General features: G+C 45.5%; 1 protein-coding gene across 1 annotated transcript in view; it reads right to left on the minus strand.

Moving 5' to 3' along the window:
• Positions 1-18,626, minus strand: part of LOC119628746 (serine/arginine repetitive matrix protein 1-like) — a 66,985-nt gene extending 48,359 nt beyond the window's left edge. Inside the window, exon 1 of the mRNA XM_038012188.1 lies at positions 16,994-18,626. Within this exon, the coding sequence (XP_037868116.1) occupies positions 16,994-18,626 (1,633 nt within the window). The remainder of the gene's footprint in view (positions 1-16,993) is intronic.
• Between the last annotated feature and the right edge of the window lie 549 nt (positions 18,627-19,175).

Here is a 19,175-nt window from a genome sequence, read left to right on the forward strand (position 1 = left end):
TGGAACGTTCTTGTTATTGTTACGCTTTTTGTTATTGTGGCGAATGTTTTGTTCGATCTTTTTTTTTTTATTGCTTAGATGGTTGGACGAGCTCACAGCCCATCTAAGGAGTAAAGTGGTAACTGGAGCCCATAGACATCTACAACGTAAATGCGCCACCCATCTTGAGATATAAGTTCTAAGATCTCAGTATAGTTACAACGGCTACCCCACCCTTCAAACCGAAACGCATTACTGCTTCACGGCAGAAATAGGCAGGGTGGTGGTACCTACCCGCGCGGACACACAAGAGGTCCTACCACCAGTATCAAATAATTACGTCTTTATCAGTGTGTTATTTTCTATATTGTATATGTATTTCGGTTTAAAACAATGATTTTGCTTTAAGGAGTTACAGGAATGATAAGCAAGATGTCTTTTTACAAGATTTACCAGTTTACAATTACTAAATGCCATAGTTACCAAAAACACGAATGCCACTCACTGTCCACTCCGAGATATGAGGTTACGGTGTGTTATTTGGTACTTAAATTAATCCTTTTTATTGGTAAGATCGATGGACGTTCTCACTGCCCACCTAGTTAAGTGGCTACCGGAGCCCATAGATATCTACCACGTGACACAACGTCAATTCCGCCGCCCATCATGATAAATGATTTCTAAGATCTCAGTTTTTACACTACAACGGTTGCTCTACCCTTCAAACTGAAACGCATTACAGCTTCACGGCGGAAATGGGCAGGGTGGTGGCACCTACCCGTGCGGACTCACAAGACGTCCTACCACCAGTAATTAGGCTTAAATCAATTAGACACATTTTGTTTTTAGAGTTACAGACGACCACGCAAGCTTACATTTACAAGATTTATCGGATTACAGTTCCAAGAGTCCTTAGTTATAATACAATACACATGCCACTGTGCACTTCGAGACATGATTAAGGTATTATGTACTTTGGCAGTATCTAATGAATATTTACTCAAATTAATGAGTTTTGGAGTTCAATAAATAGAATAAGATTAGTTTATTGTTGTAGCCGTTCGTAAATATCCTTTATATAAGCATTAATCTAAAGGTTGATTCTTGACCACATGATTTGACCCATAGATCAATCACGCGCTGCTCGATAGATCCAAATCCTGAACCAATTTGAAGTCGTCGTAGCCTACAGGATAAGACGTCCGGTGCATTCTGGTTGTGCGATTCAACGGTGTTCGAATCTCAGGCGGGTACCAATTTTTCTAATGAAATACGTACTCAACAAAATGTTCACGATTGACTTCCACGGTGAAGGAATAGTATCTTGTAATAAAAATCAAACCCGCAAAATTATAATTTGTGTAATCACTGGTGGTAGGACTTCTTGTGAGTCCGCACGGGTAGGTACCACCACCCTGCTTAATTCTGCGGTGAAGCAGTAATGCGTTTCGGTTTGAAGAATGGGGCAGCCGCTGTAACTTTACTTGAGACCTTAGAACATGTTGATATACATAGGTGGGTGGCGCATTTACGTCGTAGATGTCTATGGGTTCCAGTAACCATTTAACACCAGGGCTGTGAGCTCGTCCACACATGTAAGCAATAAAAAAAAAAAAAAAAAACCGGCGTCTTAATAATATTTTATTGAAATAAATATTCGAATACATATTAAGAAGTTAACTTGATTTATCAATCAAAATAATAGGTGGCTTGTTCTGTCGAGTTGCATACGAGTTTTAGCGTTTGTTGACCAAGGTAATAACGTCTTATTACTTTGTTTATAGCAAAATTACAGTTGCGCAAAAGTGATGAAACAAACGAACGAACTTGCACGCTGAATGCAAACAATAAGTGCCCAATAAACATAAACAATAGAAGCTCCGGGGTGTCTGAGGAGCGCACTTAGTGTTCCTGTGCATACTTCGCTTACACTATGCTAAATAGCTCACCGAGTTTCTCGGCGGATCTTCTCAGTGGGTCGCGATTCCGATTCGGTTGTATTCTTTTTTTTGACGTGACAGCGTCTTATAAATCGATGGAGCTGGCTGCACGCACGAAAATACATGACTCATGCGGCCTTACCTCGCTCTGAGGCGTTCTATTTAAGGCTTGAAGTGCAAGCGAGAGCGCGCAACGAGCGATAAAGGGGCACAATCGGCCTCCGCGTTCGGCAGCGTTCGACATCTGTCTCTCTCCTACTTAAGTGAGCGATGCATCCGCGTGGACAGCTGCTATACAATAATACATTTACATGTTTTCGTCAAGTATGAAGTTCAGTGAAAAGTGAATGTGGTGTCAATTGTCCATACAAACTATCTATCAAACAACTAAAAATCAAATTTTCTTTTGAAAAATGAAACCATTCCATCAGTATTTTCTTATGACGTTGTCACGTTCAACTATCGTCAGTAAACCGACTTTACAGACAACCGATTTTTTTTATGATTAAAAGATTAGTGGTGGCCCGGAGGCCTTTCCAGTTTCACCAGAACAGGTGGGCGCGCAAAGGCTCAGCCAGGAGGGGTGGGATTTGCTAACAACTGCCCGAGCGCCTCTGAAGGAGACCTAACAACTCAAGAGCAACTGCTTCGCGAATGAATCTACTACCAGATCGGAATCGCGACCCGCTGAGAAGATCCGGTGAGAAATTCAGCGAGCTGATGTATGGGTTAGGGGATAGATTCTGCAACGCATTGATCTTGTTAGGGCTAGTGTTAGCAAGCTCTCTCAAGTTGAGCCTGTGAGCTCACGTACCCGTCCGGGCGTAGCTGGAATAGCCTCTTAGACTACCAGCGAATAGGTGGGAACATATATATACATATATGCTAAAGATGTACATACAGGGTGTTCTTTGTTGGGGCTCCCATTAGACTAGATCAGACTCCTTAGTTCGATCGCAATAATTGTTTTGTTTATTTTTTCCGAGAAAAGTAATACATTCCATTTTAAAGCAAGCTGAGTCTTTGACTTTCATTTGCGTAGTCTGACCAATTTATAAAACTGTTTTAATTTTTATGTTTAAAAAAGTTGTCAAACAAGTATGAGCCTTACGAGATAGCTCCATTATTGCCGAACTAAAGACGAAAGCATAATTTTATTTGTTCATTATGCCTGCTTAAATGTCATTACTAGTATAACTATATAAATAGGCAAGATCGATAACAAAGCTTGTAGTAACAAAATGAATTACAGCATAGAGTACGTCAGCTATGGCCAAATCTTAAATGGCATTGCTCTAATTGAACTTTATTCGCGTTCCCGTGACACTTAGACTGAAATTAACACCTCGGTCTTTGTCGTCATAGCTGCTAATAAATTAAATCTACGTATATTATTGATAACAATTATATAAATAAAAAAGTATTAGAGTTTAGGCGTAGTGGCCTAAAAGCTAAGACTTATAATGTGCTTGTATCGGCGAATTTCTTGTCATTGAAATCCCTCAGATACGTAAGTACCAAATTTTCATAAAAAAATACATACCGTACCGAAAAAATTGGTAATTATTAGAATAGGAAGAAGTACCAGAAAAAAAAGGATCGCATTTCAATAGTTGTGGCAGTCATGCCTTCCAATTTGGAGTTTAGGACAGTGGATATTATAATATTACCTATATTATTAAAACTCCGATTTTTTCTGAAGACGTGTGACGAGGCTTACGATGATAAACCTCATCATGAAGCAGCAAGTAGCCTGTGAGTCTGCCCACTTATAGTCATGGACCTACATAAATAATAGCTTCACTAAAATTATTACAGCAAAATATTTACTTAATAAAACAATTCAATGTAATTTTAGTGGTGGTAGGACCTCTTGTGAGTCCGCACGAGTAGGTACCACCACCCTGCCTATTTCTGCCGTGAAGCAGTAATGCGTTTCGGTTTGAAGGGTGGGGCAGCCGTTAGTATACTTGAGACTTTAGAACTTATATTTCAAGGTGGATGGCGCATTTACGGTGTATATGTCTATGGGATCCATTATCCAACTAACACCAGGTGGGCTGTGAGCTCGTCCAACCCTCCAACCAATAAAAAAAAAATTTAAATTTTCTAGTTGACTTCCGTGAGCTAACAAATTAAATATCTGTCTCGTAGTTACCTTGTTATTACAGACGTCTGCTCAGCAGGTGGTGTTCTAGAACATTTACCTCAAGCATTACCTTGAATTCAATTTGTTCATTTCAAGATTTCAAATCGTATCCACTTCTACGAGGAATTTCTCAATAACACTAACCTTCTAACTTTATTAACACTTGAAAGTGATGTTTTAAATCTACCGTTAATTCTATAAGATTTTACTTAAATTGTATATCGGTTTGTTGATTTGTTTGTATGTATTCTACGCATTATTTTCACATCTATCAGACGGTTTTCTGAGATTTCTTTTTAATTAAATATATATATTATATTTTCAATGGTCCCAAAATATCGACATTTCTCTCAAACGTACAACCATTGACGCAAAGACAAACAATAGATGCAAATTGATATATTAGTTTGAAATGAGATTCAGTAGTTTCTATTTAGATACTAATTTTCTATAGATGTAATTATAGCTATCATACAGCGAAAGTTTTTCGACAAATTCTTGAATCGCACTAATTAAATTTACAAGATAAGTTTCCATTTAAGCAATTCCAAATAATTACATTTGTGTGGTCAGTCTAGCAAGCAATTTCATTCGCTCAGTGGTAGATCTTCCCTTTGTTTGATTTTACTGAAACCTCATTACGAATAAAGCGTGGTTATTCACTTTATAGAAGTTATTTATAATTTACCCTTTTTAAACAGGAATGAAACTAAATCATTTTTTTCCTAGCGCTTATCTACATAACAAGAAATCACTCGCATTTGTTTCCACAAATTCAAAACTATTTCTAATCACTCTGAGCTCATAGTTTCATACTTGTTAGTACAGAGGTCACGCAAGCTAAAAAGTAAATTAGATATGCATTAGCTAGTAACAAAATAAGGTTTCATAAATTTATAAACAATTCGAACAGTCTTCGAGGAAAGCAAGCGAGCTCTACGTAGAGTCATAGTGTGAGTCACGGGTCGTGTAGAGTCTTTGACCGTTGGACGTTTTATTGTAGCTAAGTTTTATTGTTACAATGTCTTAATGTATAATGGATCTTAAGTATTTGAGCTATTAAATTTATTATATTGTTTTGTATGGATTTTAACTTTTAAGTGATTTATTCAATTAGACTTCTTCTTTTGACTCTTGTTATCATCATCAACATCATCAGATTTCTTTTTCTAACCCTTGTCATCATCATTTTTATCGTCTATAACCCTACAAACAGATCTCTTATCCTGCGTTCTTCAGTTTATTTTTCAATACAATACTTTTAATATTACATATGTTTGTATGTTTGAATATTTTTTACTGAATCATTGCCCACTGAGTTTCTCGCCGGATCTTCTCAGTGGGTCGCGTTTCCGATCTGGTGGTAGATTCTGCGAAGCACTGCTCTTGCTAGGGTCAGTGTTAGCAACTCTCCGGTTGAGCCCCGCGAGCTCACCTACAAACGTTAGGGCTAAGCTGAAATAGCCTCTCAAGGCTATCAGCACAGGTAGCGAAAAAAAAAACTGAATCACGTACAAAAATGACTAAATGGGTTTGGATAAAGATTCGCACAAAAGTATCTAAGTAAGATTAACTTATAAATTTTTCTTATGTTAAATAACAAAACTCGGGCAACGTGGCGTATCATTTTATAGTAAATACGAAGGTGTTTTTGATTATTCATGATAATATGTAAAAGCGAATTTAGTAATCCACGGTTTAGAATGGACTAGAAAAGTGACACAAGCAAACTTATCAAAACGCAAAAAAAAAATATACATTTTTCATTCGTTATAAATTACTAATCAAATAGGGGGGCAGGTCTGCACTGTCAATAAAGTAAGTGGTATTGTCAAATTTTTCAACTGTTCTACTTTTGCTTATTTTTTTAAGCAAGCTCTACTTGCTCTTGTGTCTGTATGCAAGCGCTACTAGAGCACACTACAAAAGCTGTTACAAGAGCTACTATTCTCAGGAAATCTTAGTAGCACCATTTTGTTAGTCAAATTAAACTAGAATCATATTATATGGTATAAAGAGGTTAAAGAACTTTTAAACAACGCTAATCAGTACTGCGAAGTTCATATTAATACATTATAGGCTTTAATCTCAACACACTGCTAAAATGTCATGCAAACGCTCTTTGGCAGTCAACACTAAAAGATAGGTGTAAAAGATTCTCAAGGGTCGGACTGTTGGATAAATATCTTCCCAACTTCTCAAGCTGTAAGATAAGATGGAAATATGTGCTGACTCGACTTTGTGATAGAAAGGTTAGTAGAAGTGTGTTGATATGATTATCTTCGAAGTCCTCTTTTCGTCACCGTTCACTGTTAGCCTAAGGGGCTGTTCTAGCTTTGCGTGGACGAATAGGTGAGAATTTTGACTTGAACTCAGTTAAACATTATATTTATAAAGATTAATAGCATGTACCTATATATTGTTTGAACGCAATTGAGTATGGACACTCAGACGTAGTCGAATCACAAGACAATTCCTTTTTAACACGGTCTATTATTGACTTGTATGTATAAATGTATATTTGTTAATATATTTTAGAATAATTGAACGTAATTTTTATCGACTTCAAGATGTCCAATTAATTTTATAATTTACAAGCGTCAACGGCCGGTGTCAATTTAAAAAAAGTTGAAATTAATCGTTGCTTTTTAAGCGGGTATTTTTAGTTTTTAAGCTACATCTATTATTTCTACTTAGCAGCAGACAGTAGTTTGAGTGTATTTATCTAGGGGTTGATTTAAGCAACATTTTTCAACACTACAGGAGAACCATTTAAAGTTTAAAATTTTGAAAAGAATATCGTAACAAAAAACACTTCTTTAGCTATTTGAATAGAGCAAGCATAATTGAAGTTCAATTAAAAACCTCGAACTGTTGATGCTGATACCAAACAAAACGGACCTTTAATTACAAATTCCTTTAACCCGTCGATATGCTGGTCGTTCACTCCATCACCTATTTCGCGTATCTCGCGAATAAAATACAAAAAAATGATAAGCTAATATAGTTGAGAATAAATACTAAGATATCGTCATTATTCTCACTAGTCTCTCTCAGAATTTTATGTCTAATACATACTTTTTTATCATTATTTGAATTTGAATTCGAAAGCACTTAATTTCGGCTAATTAAAAGGTGCCTTAAAAACCAATAAATTTCTAAATTAATCGGAAGTAATAAAACATTTGTTTATTCATACATAAAATCTAATTTAAAATTAACACGATTCTAGAACGTTTACGACTTTAAAATTTTCCCTTGAGCGTTAAGTAAGGTAACTTGATGAAACCAACATACGTTTGCACCTATAAAAATACACTTTTCATACGATTTTTCACGAATAACAATGAACTTGACGGCAAATTTATATTTGTATTCCGATCAAAAAATTTGAAACTCCCCAACGTTCTATCAAAGTAGTAAAATTTTGAAGTGTTCGAATTTTAAAAGCTAATTTCGTTCGATCCTGTTTTGACGTTAACGCCTATTTCATCATTTTATTATCAAACACCCCATTTTGTTTTCGGAAATGAATTTGTCAGCAAAAGGCGATAAAATATATTTATTTTGAAATGTAACACGCTTATTTTCATTTTATTATGGCTCAATAATTTAAAGGCAATTTTTATTATTAATGGACAAAATTAACGAGATTCTTGATAATAAGTTATGCATATTTATATAATTACTATACAATTAAATCACAGACAAAGGTAAAAGATGGGTAGATAAAAATAAACAGTCATAGACACATCGTTGCACGAAAACATAGGACAAAACTTATCACACATAATAGACTACTTTGTGACAAAAACTTTTCCGACTTCATTAATTTCCTTGTGCATTAAAAGCGTTGGCTTAATAATGCAGAAGTCTTTGTGGGGCTATAAAATCAGCGATACATTATTTTTTTTATAAATTAAGTATATCTATATATTAATACGTGAAGCAAAAACTTTGTACCCTTTTTTACGAAAATTGCGCGAACGGAGGAGTATGAAATTTTCCACACTTATAGAGAATATAGAGAAGGAGTGCACAATGCTAATATTTTTTTTAAATAATGCATAAAAGATACTTTAAATCAATAAAGAAAACATTACACACACTACCATGTATCTGACACAACACATACATAAAAATATACTCTTTGCTTACTGAAACTTTTGTTATTGTTTAAAATTTGTGGTCGAATTGAAAATAGATTAATATTGTTTGTCCTTAATATTATTGATCTATAGTGCAGTTTTGACGAATACTGTGATTATATTATCGGATTATAATAGTGTTTGACAATAGAACCATAATAAAGTTTAAACTTATAATTTCAATTAATTATAGTCGAATTTCGACTACTGCGGGGCCACTAGTATATTATTATTTGTTCATCCCATAGAACCAACCCTCTATGTTTCTCGGCGGATCATCTAAGTGGATTCCAATCCGAGGTAGTTTCAGCGAAGCATTGTTCTTGTTAGAGCTGGTGATAGTAACTATACTTGAGACCTTAGAACTTATATCTCAAGATGGGTGGCGCATTTACGTTGTGGATGTTTATGGGCTCCAGTAACAACTTAACACCAGGTGGGCTGTGAGCTCGTCCATCCATCTAAGCAATAAAAAAAAAAAAGTCAGGTTGAGCTCCATGTGCTCAACCCAACTGCGTGTGGTTGAAATAGCCCCATAGGCTACTAACGATTAGGTAAGAAAAAAATCTCTCTCTTATTATTATTATTTACGTTAAGAGATAAGAAACAACACAGAATTTGTAATACTTAAAAACTAAATACTTAAGTTACCATTGAACATTATATCTAAGACTGCCAAGCGATTTAAGTGATATTATGAACTTTGTATCTTGTCTGTTTGTTTGTTTTAATCACATTTCATAATAATACCTATCATAACCTATAGCCTAGTCTATTCGTTTTGAGATTTTCTGTCACTGAATCTATTTAACGTCCGGGCAATAAGGAAAACTTCTAAATTATTTTCAGATAATGTAATAACAAATTTCATGGCCCGGTCTCACTCTAGCGACAGGATTAAGATAAGAGGATTCGTGGCCATTTTCAGTAAACATAACATTTGAAGGATACAGACATGATTAAATACATGAGATTTAAGCTTTTCAAATAAATAACATTTCACATTGTGATTCTGATGTTTTGAATGTGAAATATGAAAGTGGCTAAATATTGTCAAATTTAATCTGATGATTGGTGACAAACCAATTTTCGCTTTTTATAAGCATTTTTAATCAGATTCGTTGGTATGAGATCCGTTAAAATAACTTTTTGTTATGCTAGAATTAATACATAGGTAAAAAAAAACCTTTATTGACTTTTGACACCAAACCTAACTATACTCTATGTGATATTCCATTACGTAGATCATGATTACTCGATAGAACCAAATCATTCTTTCCTGTTTTCGTAATAATATGTTAAAGTTAAAAAACATAACATAACTAAACGAATAAGTAAATGTATTTTCATTAAATCACTCATCATAATTCAGTGACTGTTTGAGTCATAATAGTGGAATCTTATCGCCGTACGTAGGGTTGCCACAAATGAACGAGAAAATGATTTAAAAAAAAAGAAAACTTTAATCCAAAATCCACATAAAACAGAAGAAGACAATCTTCGTTTTCATGTTCATTGATGCAAAATGATAAGGTGACATTCCTTAATATTATATAGAACAATTAAAAAAAAAGTATTATTTTGTTGATGGCTCTGAGAGTCTATCTCCTTGATTGCAGTGACATACTAAAGTCAGTCGGGGTTGGCATACATATATTATTAAAGCTATTATCACAGCTAATTCATTTTGGCTTCCATACTACATTTTTCTGTATAAACATTACTCCTTTGTCTTTTTGTGCATCCTTGGCAGAGAGACGACTTAGAAGAATGTGTGTCTGTAGAATGAAAAAAATAAACATAACATGAACTTTTACTGTGAATTCGTTACAGTTTTACAATATTTATCTAAAGGTTGAACATTTAAGACGTAATAAACAAACTCACTGCTTAATACTCAAGTGTAGCTTCCATACCCGATCCTGTAAACCGAATGGTTAATAGTCGACGTCGCCCAAAACACGTCATTACGGATCCTCCCGATCCATTAACGGTGCTTTTAGGTACCACAAGCACTGGTCACCGTCCTCGCCGAACCCGTCGCTTGCGACGAAGACTCGACGAGCGAATTAACCCATAGACACAGCCCACTCAGTTTCTCACCGGATCTTCTCAGTGGGTCGCGTTTCCGATCCGGTGGTAGATTCCGCGAAGCACTGCTCTTGCTAGGGCCAGTGTTAGCAACACTTTCGGTTTGAGCCCCGCGAGCTCACCTTTAAGTTAGGGTGAAGCTGAAATAGCCTCTCAAGGCTATCAGCATAGGTAGGAATAAAAAAAATGGGTCAGCAATAAAATTAACTGAATTACTCGACCGAACAATTTTAAACGAAAACCTAAACATTGGTGTACGTAATCTACTTAGTAATAGTACTTGGGCATTTGCTAGCATGCAAAAGGAAATACGAGTACAGCCATCACCGTTTGTTTTATAGTTTAATTTCCTTGATAATCTTAGTCGGGGCGTGTTCGCATTAGCTTTTTACGATGCCAATAAAACATAAAACTTATTCAATTTGCATGCATGCGTTAAGTTTGATTAAATTTTCGTATGTAATGTTTTCGGCTTGGTTGTTCCATAAGCTGCAATGTCTCGTGTCGTTTGTATGATAAATAAGACTTCTGTGCTTGAATGTACCCAGTGAACTATGTTGGTTAATAAAAAAAAGAAGATAAGATCTTTAAATTAAAAACTCGGATTGTTTCTGACGAATCCGATAGGTGAGTCATGTGTTATAAACTTATTGTTACATTTAAAGTAATATTTGTTGTTCATTGAATCAAACAATAAAACTAAATATATTAAGGAAATAAAAATAAGTATACCAGTCCCGCTGGTATATATGATTATTCTTCATGGTTGTTTTTCGAATGTAGATTTACAGCCAAATCCACGGGCCATGTGAATTAAGCGTTCCGTTTTGGAAGGCGGAACAGCACTTGGATGAACGAAATTCAGGCTTCGAATTTTGTGGTTCGTGGGCAGTGAAATATTTCCGCCTGTATATCATAGTAATTAAAGATACTAGTTCTCTGACCGTCCCAGTGAGCCAGCAATGAAAAACGTATTCCCACCGAAGATTACTATCACAATTGGCTCCAACGATTCATCAATTTTCATGTCTTTATTAACAATACTATTCCGATTCCCAACGTTGAGGAGGATACACAAAAGGCTTACCACCACAATTAGCTGTCATTATACGTCAAACTTACAAAGGACTATTGCGAGGCTACACGAGAGAGCGCGTATCTTAAGGCGAAGTTTGACTTTACCGGATTTTTGTTTTGCACGTCACATCATTGGAACAGGCAAGAAATGCGGAAGGAGGGCCAAAGGCAGAAGCCCAATGCACTGGTCGAACTAGATACGCTTTACTTTCAACACTTCAGTCCGCGACGCCATCCACGCAGTCGAGGGTAGGCTGGGCTAATCAAGGAGAGAAATTATTGAAGGATACCACGACCTTAATCATTGAGGATTGTCGTCGCCAGAAGGAGGGCCATATCGCGTTCATGGTAAAATGGTAAATTGTAAGTTTTAACTATTATTTAATTTTTTATTTCCCTTGTAGGCAGACAAGCATATGGCCCACCTGATGGTGAGTGGTTACCGTCGCCCATGGACTTCAGCAATGGGCGAGCAAAGCCGCTGCCTACCTATTAATTATTAGCCGCTGTCTATTAATGTGGAAGGCTTTAGAGGAAGAGGTAGACCTAAAAATGGATGGATTGCATGCAAGACGATATGTGTAAGAGGGGAGTGAGCGAAGAAATGGTATATGATAGAGGAGTATCGAAGGAGAAAACATGTTGCGTCGACCTCAGGTGACTGGGCGATCGGCTGAAGAATTATGAGTACAAAATTGTAATATCCTTAAAAACCAAAAATAAAATATCGATAAATGAACCTGACTATAATGTACTACTGGATTGAGGTTCGTTTCCTAGATGGAGCCCGTGTCTTTGCTAAACGTATTTTTTTGGCATTCACAACACAGAAAAAACAAGCATAGCTCGGTTAGTGTTATGACTACTAATGAGTCATTGTCAGTTACTTTCAGAACATTTTACATGCTGCGAAGAGTATCAAATTTGGCCAGTAATATTGGTTGGTGTCCGAAAGAAACTAAAAAACTCATTCCTACTAAAACTCACATGTACGTGGAAAAATTGTAAATTTGGAGGGAGCCATTTACTTTTTATTTAATTGAAGTTTATTAAAAATAACACCAAGTAACGTAACAGTATTCTATAACAACCTGTGACGTAACATTACACTTTGACAAGAATGTTCCAAATCACAATTTTAGTGTTAAATACCAGTCTCGCAAAAATATAATAGTATCATTTTCCACTCATTTTATATAAAATGGACAGTTTTTTTTTTTTTTTTTTTTTTTGGTCAGGAGGAAATCGCCGGACTTCCGCCCTCCACTAGGGGATAGAGGGCGGAGCATGTCAGAGTCGAACTGACTAAAACCTCCTGTCGCTCAACAACCAACGTCCAAACCTCGCATGAGACAGAACTCATGAAGAGGCAAAGGGGGGAAAGTGAAGCGTTTAGTGCGGAGCACATCTCTCCCATCACCCTCCCCCTCGGGACGCCGGACTGGCGGTCGTCGGCGCCACGACCACCAGCCCTCTCGGTCGGCAGGCTATCCGAAGCCCGCCTAGATGGCGCCGGTTAGAGTGAGCTATCCTACGGAATACCCCGCTGGACCAGAACCAGCGTGGGTCGAGGATAGCCGGCCTTCCATCACCCGGATGCTCTTGCGTAAAACGCGTGCAGAGCAGCTTGCACGTCGTCTTCTTAGGCCCCCCTCGCCGGTCCCCAGACCGACATGTGAGGGGGGACCCGAAACACTTAGAGGGCCAGGGCTTGGGCGAGATCCGCCTCCCTGGCCCCCGCTCGACGGCGGCGGGATTGTGCGTCTCTCACGCGCCCCGCCGCCTCCTTCTGCGAGATGGTGCACTCGCAGAAGTCGAGCATCGCCTTCCACGACTCGTCGTCGCCGAGCATCGATGCCACAACACTCGGCAACGACAAGTCGTTTCCTACTTTTGCGACGAGGACACGGCGCCACCCCTCCCATGCGGGGCAGGCGACGAGCGTATGCTCTGCCGTGTCCAAGTCGCAATCACAATGGTGGCACTCTGCCGTCGGCTCGGCTCTGATCCGGTGCAGGAACTCACCGAAGCAACCATGCCCAGTGAGCACCTGCGTGAGCCGGAAAGTGAGGCGTCCTCTGTCACGATTCACCCAATCCACAAGGACCGGGCGAATCGCCTCGACGGTCCTACGACCGGCCGAAGGATCAGCCAGCCGCCTGGACCATGACTCCAGCACGGACCGCCGAGATTGGGCCCTCTGCGCTCTGACCACACTGTGGCTGGGACGCGCCACGCCCCGGGCGCGAAGGTCAGCCCGCCACTGATAGTCAGCGGCGAGCGCCTCCGCTTCCAGAGCCCAAGGCGGCGTCCCAGCCAGTACACACGCCGCCTCAAAGGAGATGGTGCGATAACCACGGATGACCCTGACCGCGATGGTGCGTTGCGGCCGTTGCAGCAGCTTCGCCACCCCCGCGGCCAGGGACTGGCCCCACACAGGCGCCCCGTATAGGGCCATTGATCGCACCACCCCCGTATAGAGACGGCGCGTCACCTGGTCAGGCCCCCCGACGTTGGGCAGAAGCCGGCTTAACGCGCCGGCCACCCCCAACAAACGAGGGACCAGGTGCTGAAAGTGAGCACGGAAGGTCCAACGACTGTCCAGAATGAGGCCGAGGTACTTCAACTGCACCCCGACCCCAATCCGGACGCCTCCAACCACGATATGGGCATCGACAGGTGGCACTCTCCGGGGCCTGTGGAACCACATGGCCTCGGATTTACTGAGTGCCACGTCGAGGCCCAATCTCCTGATTTTGCCGACGACATGCGCCACCCCAGCGGTAGCAAGACGGGCAGACTCAGCAAAACTCCCCCCCCGGGCCACGACCAACGTGTCGTCTGCGTAACAGATTACGCTTAGGCCCGGGAGGAGGGCACCCCTCAGTACCCAGTCATACCCGATATTCCACAAAAGGGGGCCGAGCACCGACCCCTGTGGAACACCGCGCACGACCGGGAACCGGTGCACGATCCCACCGTGTCCGGTACACGTGACCGATCTGTCCTCCAAGTAGGAACCCACCAGCCGGCGAAGGTAGGGGGGCACTCCGTGCCGTTCCAGCGCCCCCCCTATCACGGACCAGGGCAGGGTGTTAAACGCATTGGCGATGTCGAGAGACACCGCCAAAGCCACCCCACCCCTGGAGACGGCCTCCTCCGAGAGGGCCCGCACGCGAAGGATCGCGTCTACCGTTGAGCGGCCCTCTCGGAAGCCATACTGCTCCGCCGACAGATTGGGTCCCACCCTGACCAGATGCTGGATGATGCGGGCTGCCAGAATGCGTTCCAGCAGCTTGCCCACCTCATCCAGCAACACGATGGGACGGTACCCGGCGGCACTATCCGCCGGGCGCCCCTCCTTTCTCAACAGCACGAGTCTGCCCGTCCTCCACGATGAAGGAAACCGTCCCGACTCGAGGCAGGAGTTGTAAAGCCTCAAGAGTCGGTCCCCCAGGGCACCAAGAGCCAAGGCCCAAACCCGGCCATGGACGCCATCCGGACCGGGTGCAGTGTCCTTCGCGCACATTTTGCGCACGGCCACACGGAGCTCCGCCCCCGTTATATGGGGCACCTCGGCAGGGACTTCGCCGTCGTATTCCGGCGGCGAGTCCATAGCGGGAGCGACAAATCCCTCCCGCTCCTGCGGGAACAGCGTCGAGACGATGTCCCGCAGCTGCTGAGGCTGGAGACGCTCCGTGATCGGGGGGGCCCATGGGCGCATTTTATTGCGCACCATATGATAGGGCCGCCCCCACGGATCCTCATCCAGCGTCTCCAGGAGACCCTCCATGTGTTGATCCTTGGCTCTTCTGATGGCCAGCTGCAGTGCCCTCTGCGCGACGCGAAATACGGCGTGCAGCCGGGCCTCTGCCGCCGCGAACGCAACTGGATCGTTGCGCCGCGGCAGGCGGCGGCGGCGATGCCTGGCGCACTCGCGCCTCGCCCGAACGCACTCCACGCGGAGTTGCGCAATTTCGGGCGACCACCAGTACGCCTGGCGATTAGGAAGTCGAGGGCCGATCCGGGGCATCGACACATCACAGATGCGACGCATCGTGTCCCGAAACCACCCTGCCTCGCCCTCGACCTAGACCTGGTGTGGACGCATGGGCGCCCACGCCGCCACTGTAGAGGCTTCCATCAGGAGCTCCTTATTCAGGCGCTTCAGTGCCCACTTGGGGATTGACCGGGACGCACCACGGGGGTGATCCCCGAGGGCGTCCGCGACTGCGGAGCGGGCGGAGAGATCAAACCGAATATATCGGTGATCTGACAACGTCTCCGCCCCCTCCAAAACCCTCCAGTCGCGGATACGGCGCGCGATGGCCGGGCTCGCGAACGTAACGTCCACAATAGACTCGCCCTGCCACCGCACGCACGTCGCAACCGACCCTCTATTCAACAAACAGAGGCCGGCCGCGTTCGCCCACCTCTCCAGTAGCCTACCACGAGCGTCCGAGCGGGGGGAGCCCCATGCGATAGACTTCGCATTGAGGTCCCCCGCGAGAATCACTGGACGAGGAGCGAGGCGGCGAGCAATCGCCCCGATCCCGCCCAGGAAATGCCCGAACTCGACGGTAGGCCTGTTCGGAGAGAAGTACGCCCCGATCACGACGGTCCCTTCCAGCAGCACCGCGACGAACCCTTGACCCCTGGTCACCATCGCCAGGGGGGGGATCGCCGCGTCTCTTCTTATGACTATGGCCGCCAGGCCGCCGTCGTCCCCAAACCAGCAATCATTTGCTGGGGGAACGAAGTACGGCTCGGCGACCACAGCCACATCTATGGACCACTCCGCCATGCTCTGAGACAGCATGTCCTGAGCTCTGGCGGAGTGGTTCAGGTTTCCTTGGAGGAAGCGATAGGTGCGGTCCATTACTGTTGGACCACATCCATCGCCCCCTCCCCTTCACCACTGCCCCCGCCCTCCGGCACCAGCGCCGCAGCGGGGATTACAGTGTTGGCCAGTGCTCCTCTGGCCAACCTTCTCTTTTGCCGGCGCTTCGATTTTCGGCGCCGGTTGCGTTCGGTATTATTACCGGACGGGAAACACGCCTTGCCTCCCGCCCGGTGGCTTGCCCTGCGTCCGGCTGCAGCGCACAGAGCGCAATGCGGGGCGGCCGTGCAGGACGCAGCTTTATGGCCCGGCTGGCCGCAGCGGAAACACAAACCGCTGCGGTCAACCGAGCTGGTGCACCTAGCGAGTCCGTGCCCCGTGCTGAAGCACCGGAGGCATCGCCAGGCACGTGGTTCTTGGAGACGCACGTGGGCCGCTATCCAGCCCACGCGCAGTCTCCCCGGATCCCCCGTCGATCTTCCCGGTGGAGGAGTGGCCAAGGAAGTGGCCGCCTCCACAGGGCAGCGCGCCCAAGCTGACCTGGCCCCGGAGTACCCTGAGCGAAGTTCGCCCACGGTCACGCTCTCTGGGGCACATCTCCCCTGGGCCGCTATCGCAGCTACCACCTCCTCCTTGGTGGCGCAGTCGTCCAGGCCGGTGATCCTAATCTCGGCCATCCTCACCGGCCTGTGCACGCGCACCTCTTCCTCCGGCAACGCCACGCGGAGCGTCGCCACTAGTTTGTCCGCGATGCCAGAACTATCGGCACCGGGACACTCCAATAGCTTCGCCCCATTGGCTGTGTGCCGGAAGCGGAGGCCCTCCTCTGCCCCGATTTCTTCCAAGCTTACGGCCGCGCGCGCCCGGGCCATAACCTCATTATACGTGAGGCCCTTTTCGATGGCGGCCGGCAGCAACGTCACTACAACGGCAGCCGACCCCGCTGCGCGCGGCTTCTTCTTCTTGTTATTGGTCTTGCTAGCGGCCGGTGCTCGACCCTCGCGGGGAGCAACCACGGCCGCCAGCGCTGTGTTTCGGGTAACAGCAGTCGGCGCTCGACCCCCTTGGGGAGCTGCCAGAGCTGCTGTCTGTCGCAATCTTTTGGTGCCCCGCTTCACCACTTCCGTCCAGCCCTCGTCCATGCTTGACGGGGGGGGAGGAAGGACACGGGGCTGAGGTTGGAATCGCGGGGCGGGATTCTGGGCGCCCGCACCTCTGTTATGCTGATTCCGGCTTCCACGTCGTGCCACCCTCGCGGATGGGGTAGAAGTGGAGGTCGGCTGGGTGGCCTGGTCCCGCGGGGCGGTCGCGGCTGTTGGTACAGGGACGCAATCTCTGGAACCAATCGACGAGCGGAGCATCTCCTCAAGGCCAGCCAAGTGTTTGCCGACCTCAACCGCCACCGCCCGCGAGATGCAGGCCATCATTTCCTGTCTGCTTGGGAGGGAGTGATCCACTCCCCCCATTTCAGCAGCCATGTTATAAGGCCTCTGCGACCCTGCAGCACGTGGGGGCGAAAGAGGCGGCTCCGAAGACCTGGGCCGTGGCAGCGCCGGCCACTCGTCTACCATTCTCGCCAGCGGCGAGCGGATGTCCTCAGTCCTTAACCTTCCTGCCTGTATGGATGCAGGGGCGGCCGATATCCGGGAAGGCGGCGCAGGCCTTAACTCAACCCTCCGAGGGGGGCGAGGGAGCGCGGGAGTAGGCACGCGCGGAACAGGGGCCACAGAAGTGGGCGCTGGCATGAGCGCCGCCACACTCATCCCAGCCCGCGAAGGCGCGCTGGTGTCCATCTTCCTCACGGGTGGCTCAGAGCGTGCCGGCGCAGGCATCGGCGACAAGGGAGTCCCCTCTCGCAAGGCTGGGGAGTCCCCCAGAATGCGACTCTCCCTGGAGTCAAGCTGCGCTACGAGTTTGGACATGGTAGGGATCAGCTTCGTCCTAACCATAGCGGCTCCCTCCCGGAGCCTCTTCCGGTAGCTGCTGCCTGGCTCGGCGCCCTTGGCAGCCACGGTCGACAGCAACTTAGCCAGATTGACCAGGGCATGGTCGAGGTCGCGGAATGCCTCGTCCCCGCTAGCCAGGGACGCGGCCGACGTCGACATCGACTCCACCGACGTCGCCGGTGACACTGCGCCCCTCCTCCTCACTGGTGCCCACTGGGGTGCGGGCATCGTGTCTTTCGACGCGGCAGGCCCCAAAATCACCGGAGCCACCTCCTCGACGGCCATGGTCTTTTCCGGCACCTCGGTGCTGGAGGATGACGCACCGCCGTCGTCGGAAGCTGCTACGGGGATCTTCCTTCGGCCTCTCTTTTTCCCCGCCGATGGTTTGGTGGGGTTCATCGCAACCGATTCGCTGGCGAGCGCAGAGCGCATCGAGCCGGCGATCAGGGAGCGCATCGGTTCGACGGGAATTCCGCTGCCCGTCGCACAGCCTCCTTCATCTTGGCAATTGTTGCCCCCCCCAGAATACGTGGGGCAGCGTGCTTCCACCGAGGTGGAAGCACGGAGGGATTCTCCGCCCGACTCGCAGGCGGTACCCTCCTGGGGTACTAACTTTTCACAATTGGCCATCATCATTTGATCCTTTTTTATTAACCAGGGGTTTGGTCCCCTGGGATCTACGACACCCTCGGGACTGGAAACCCTCCAGCCATACATCCCATCGCCGGGTGTCGAGCTTGAGATTGGGGCATTTTTGAAGAGGTTTGCGTCCTCGCAGCTCCGACCAGTAAAGGCAGGAGCCCCCGTTCCCCATGACTGGGGTTTACGGTTTGGCCGACGGTGGCCGAGGCCTGTCCGTCGCCCACAACGCGGTGTGGAGCCACGCCGGCGAGCCGGTACCTCCCATATCTGGAAGGCTTTCCCCTGTAACCGAAGCCGGGGACATGGCAACCCGCAGCCGGAAGACACAAAAGTGCCGCCGGCTCATCAGGCTCCCGAGAGCCA

The sequence above is a fragment of the Bombyx mori genome, chromosome 7, assembly GCF_030269925.1.
Source record: "Bombyx mori chromosome 7, ASM3026992v2".
In the NCBI taxonomy this organism is placed as follows: Eukaryota; Metazoa; Arthropoda; class Insecta; order Lepidoptera; family Bombycidae; genus Bombyx; species Bombyx mori.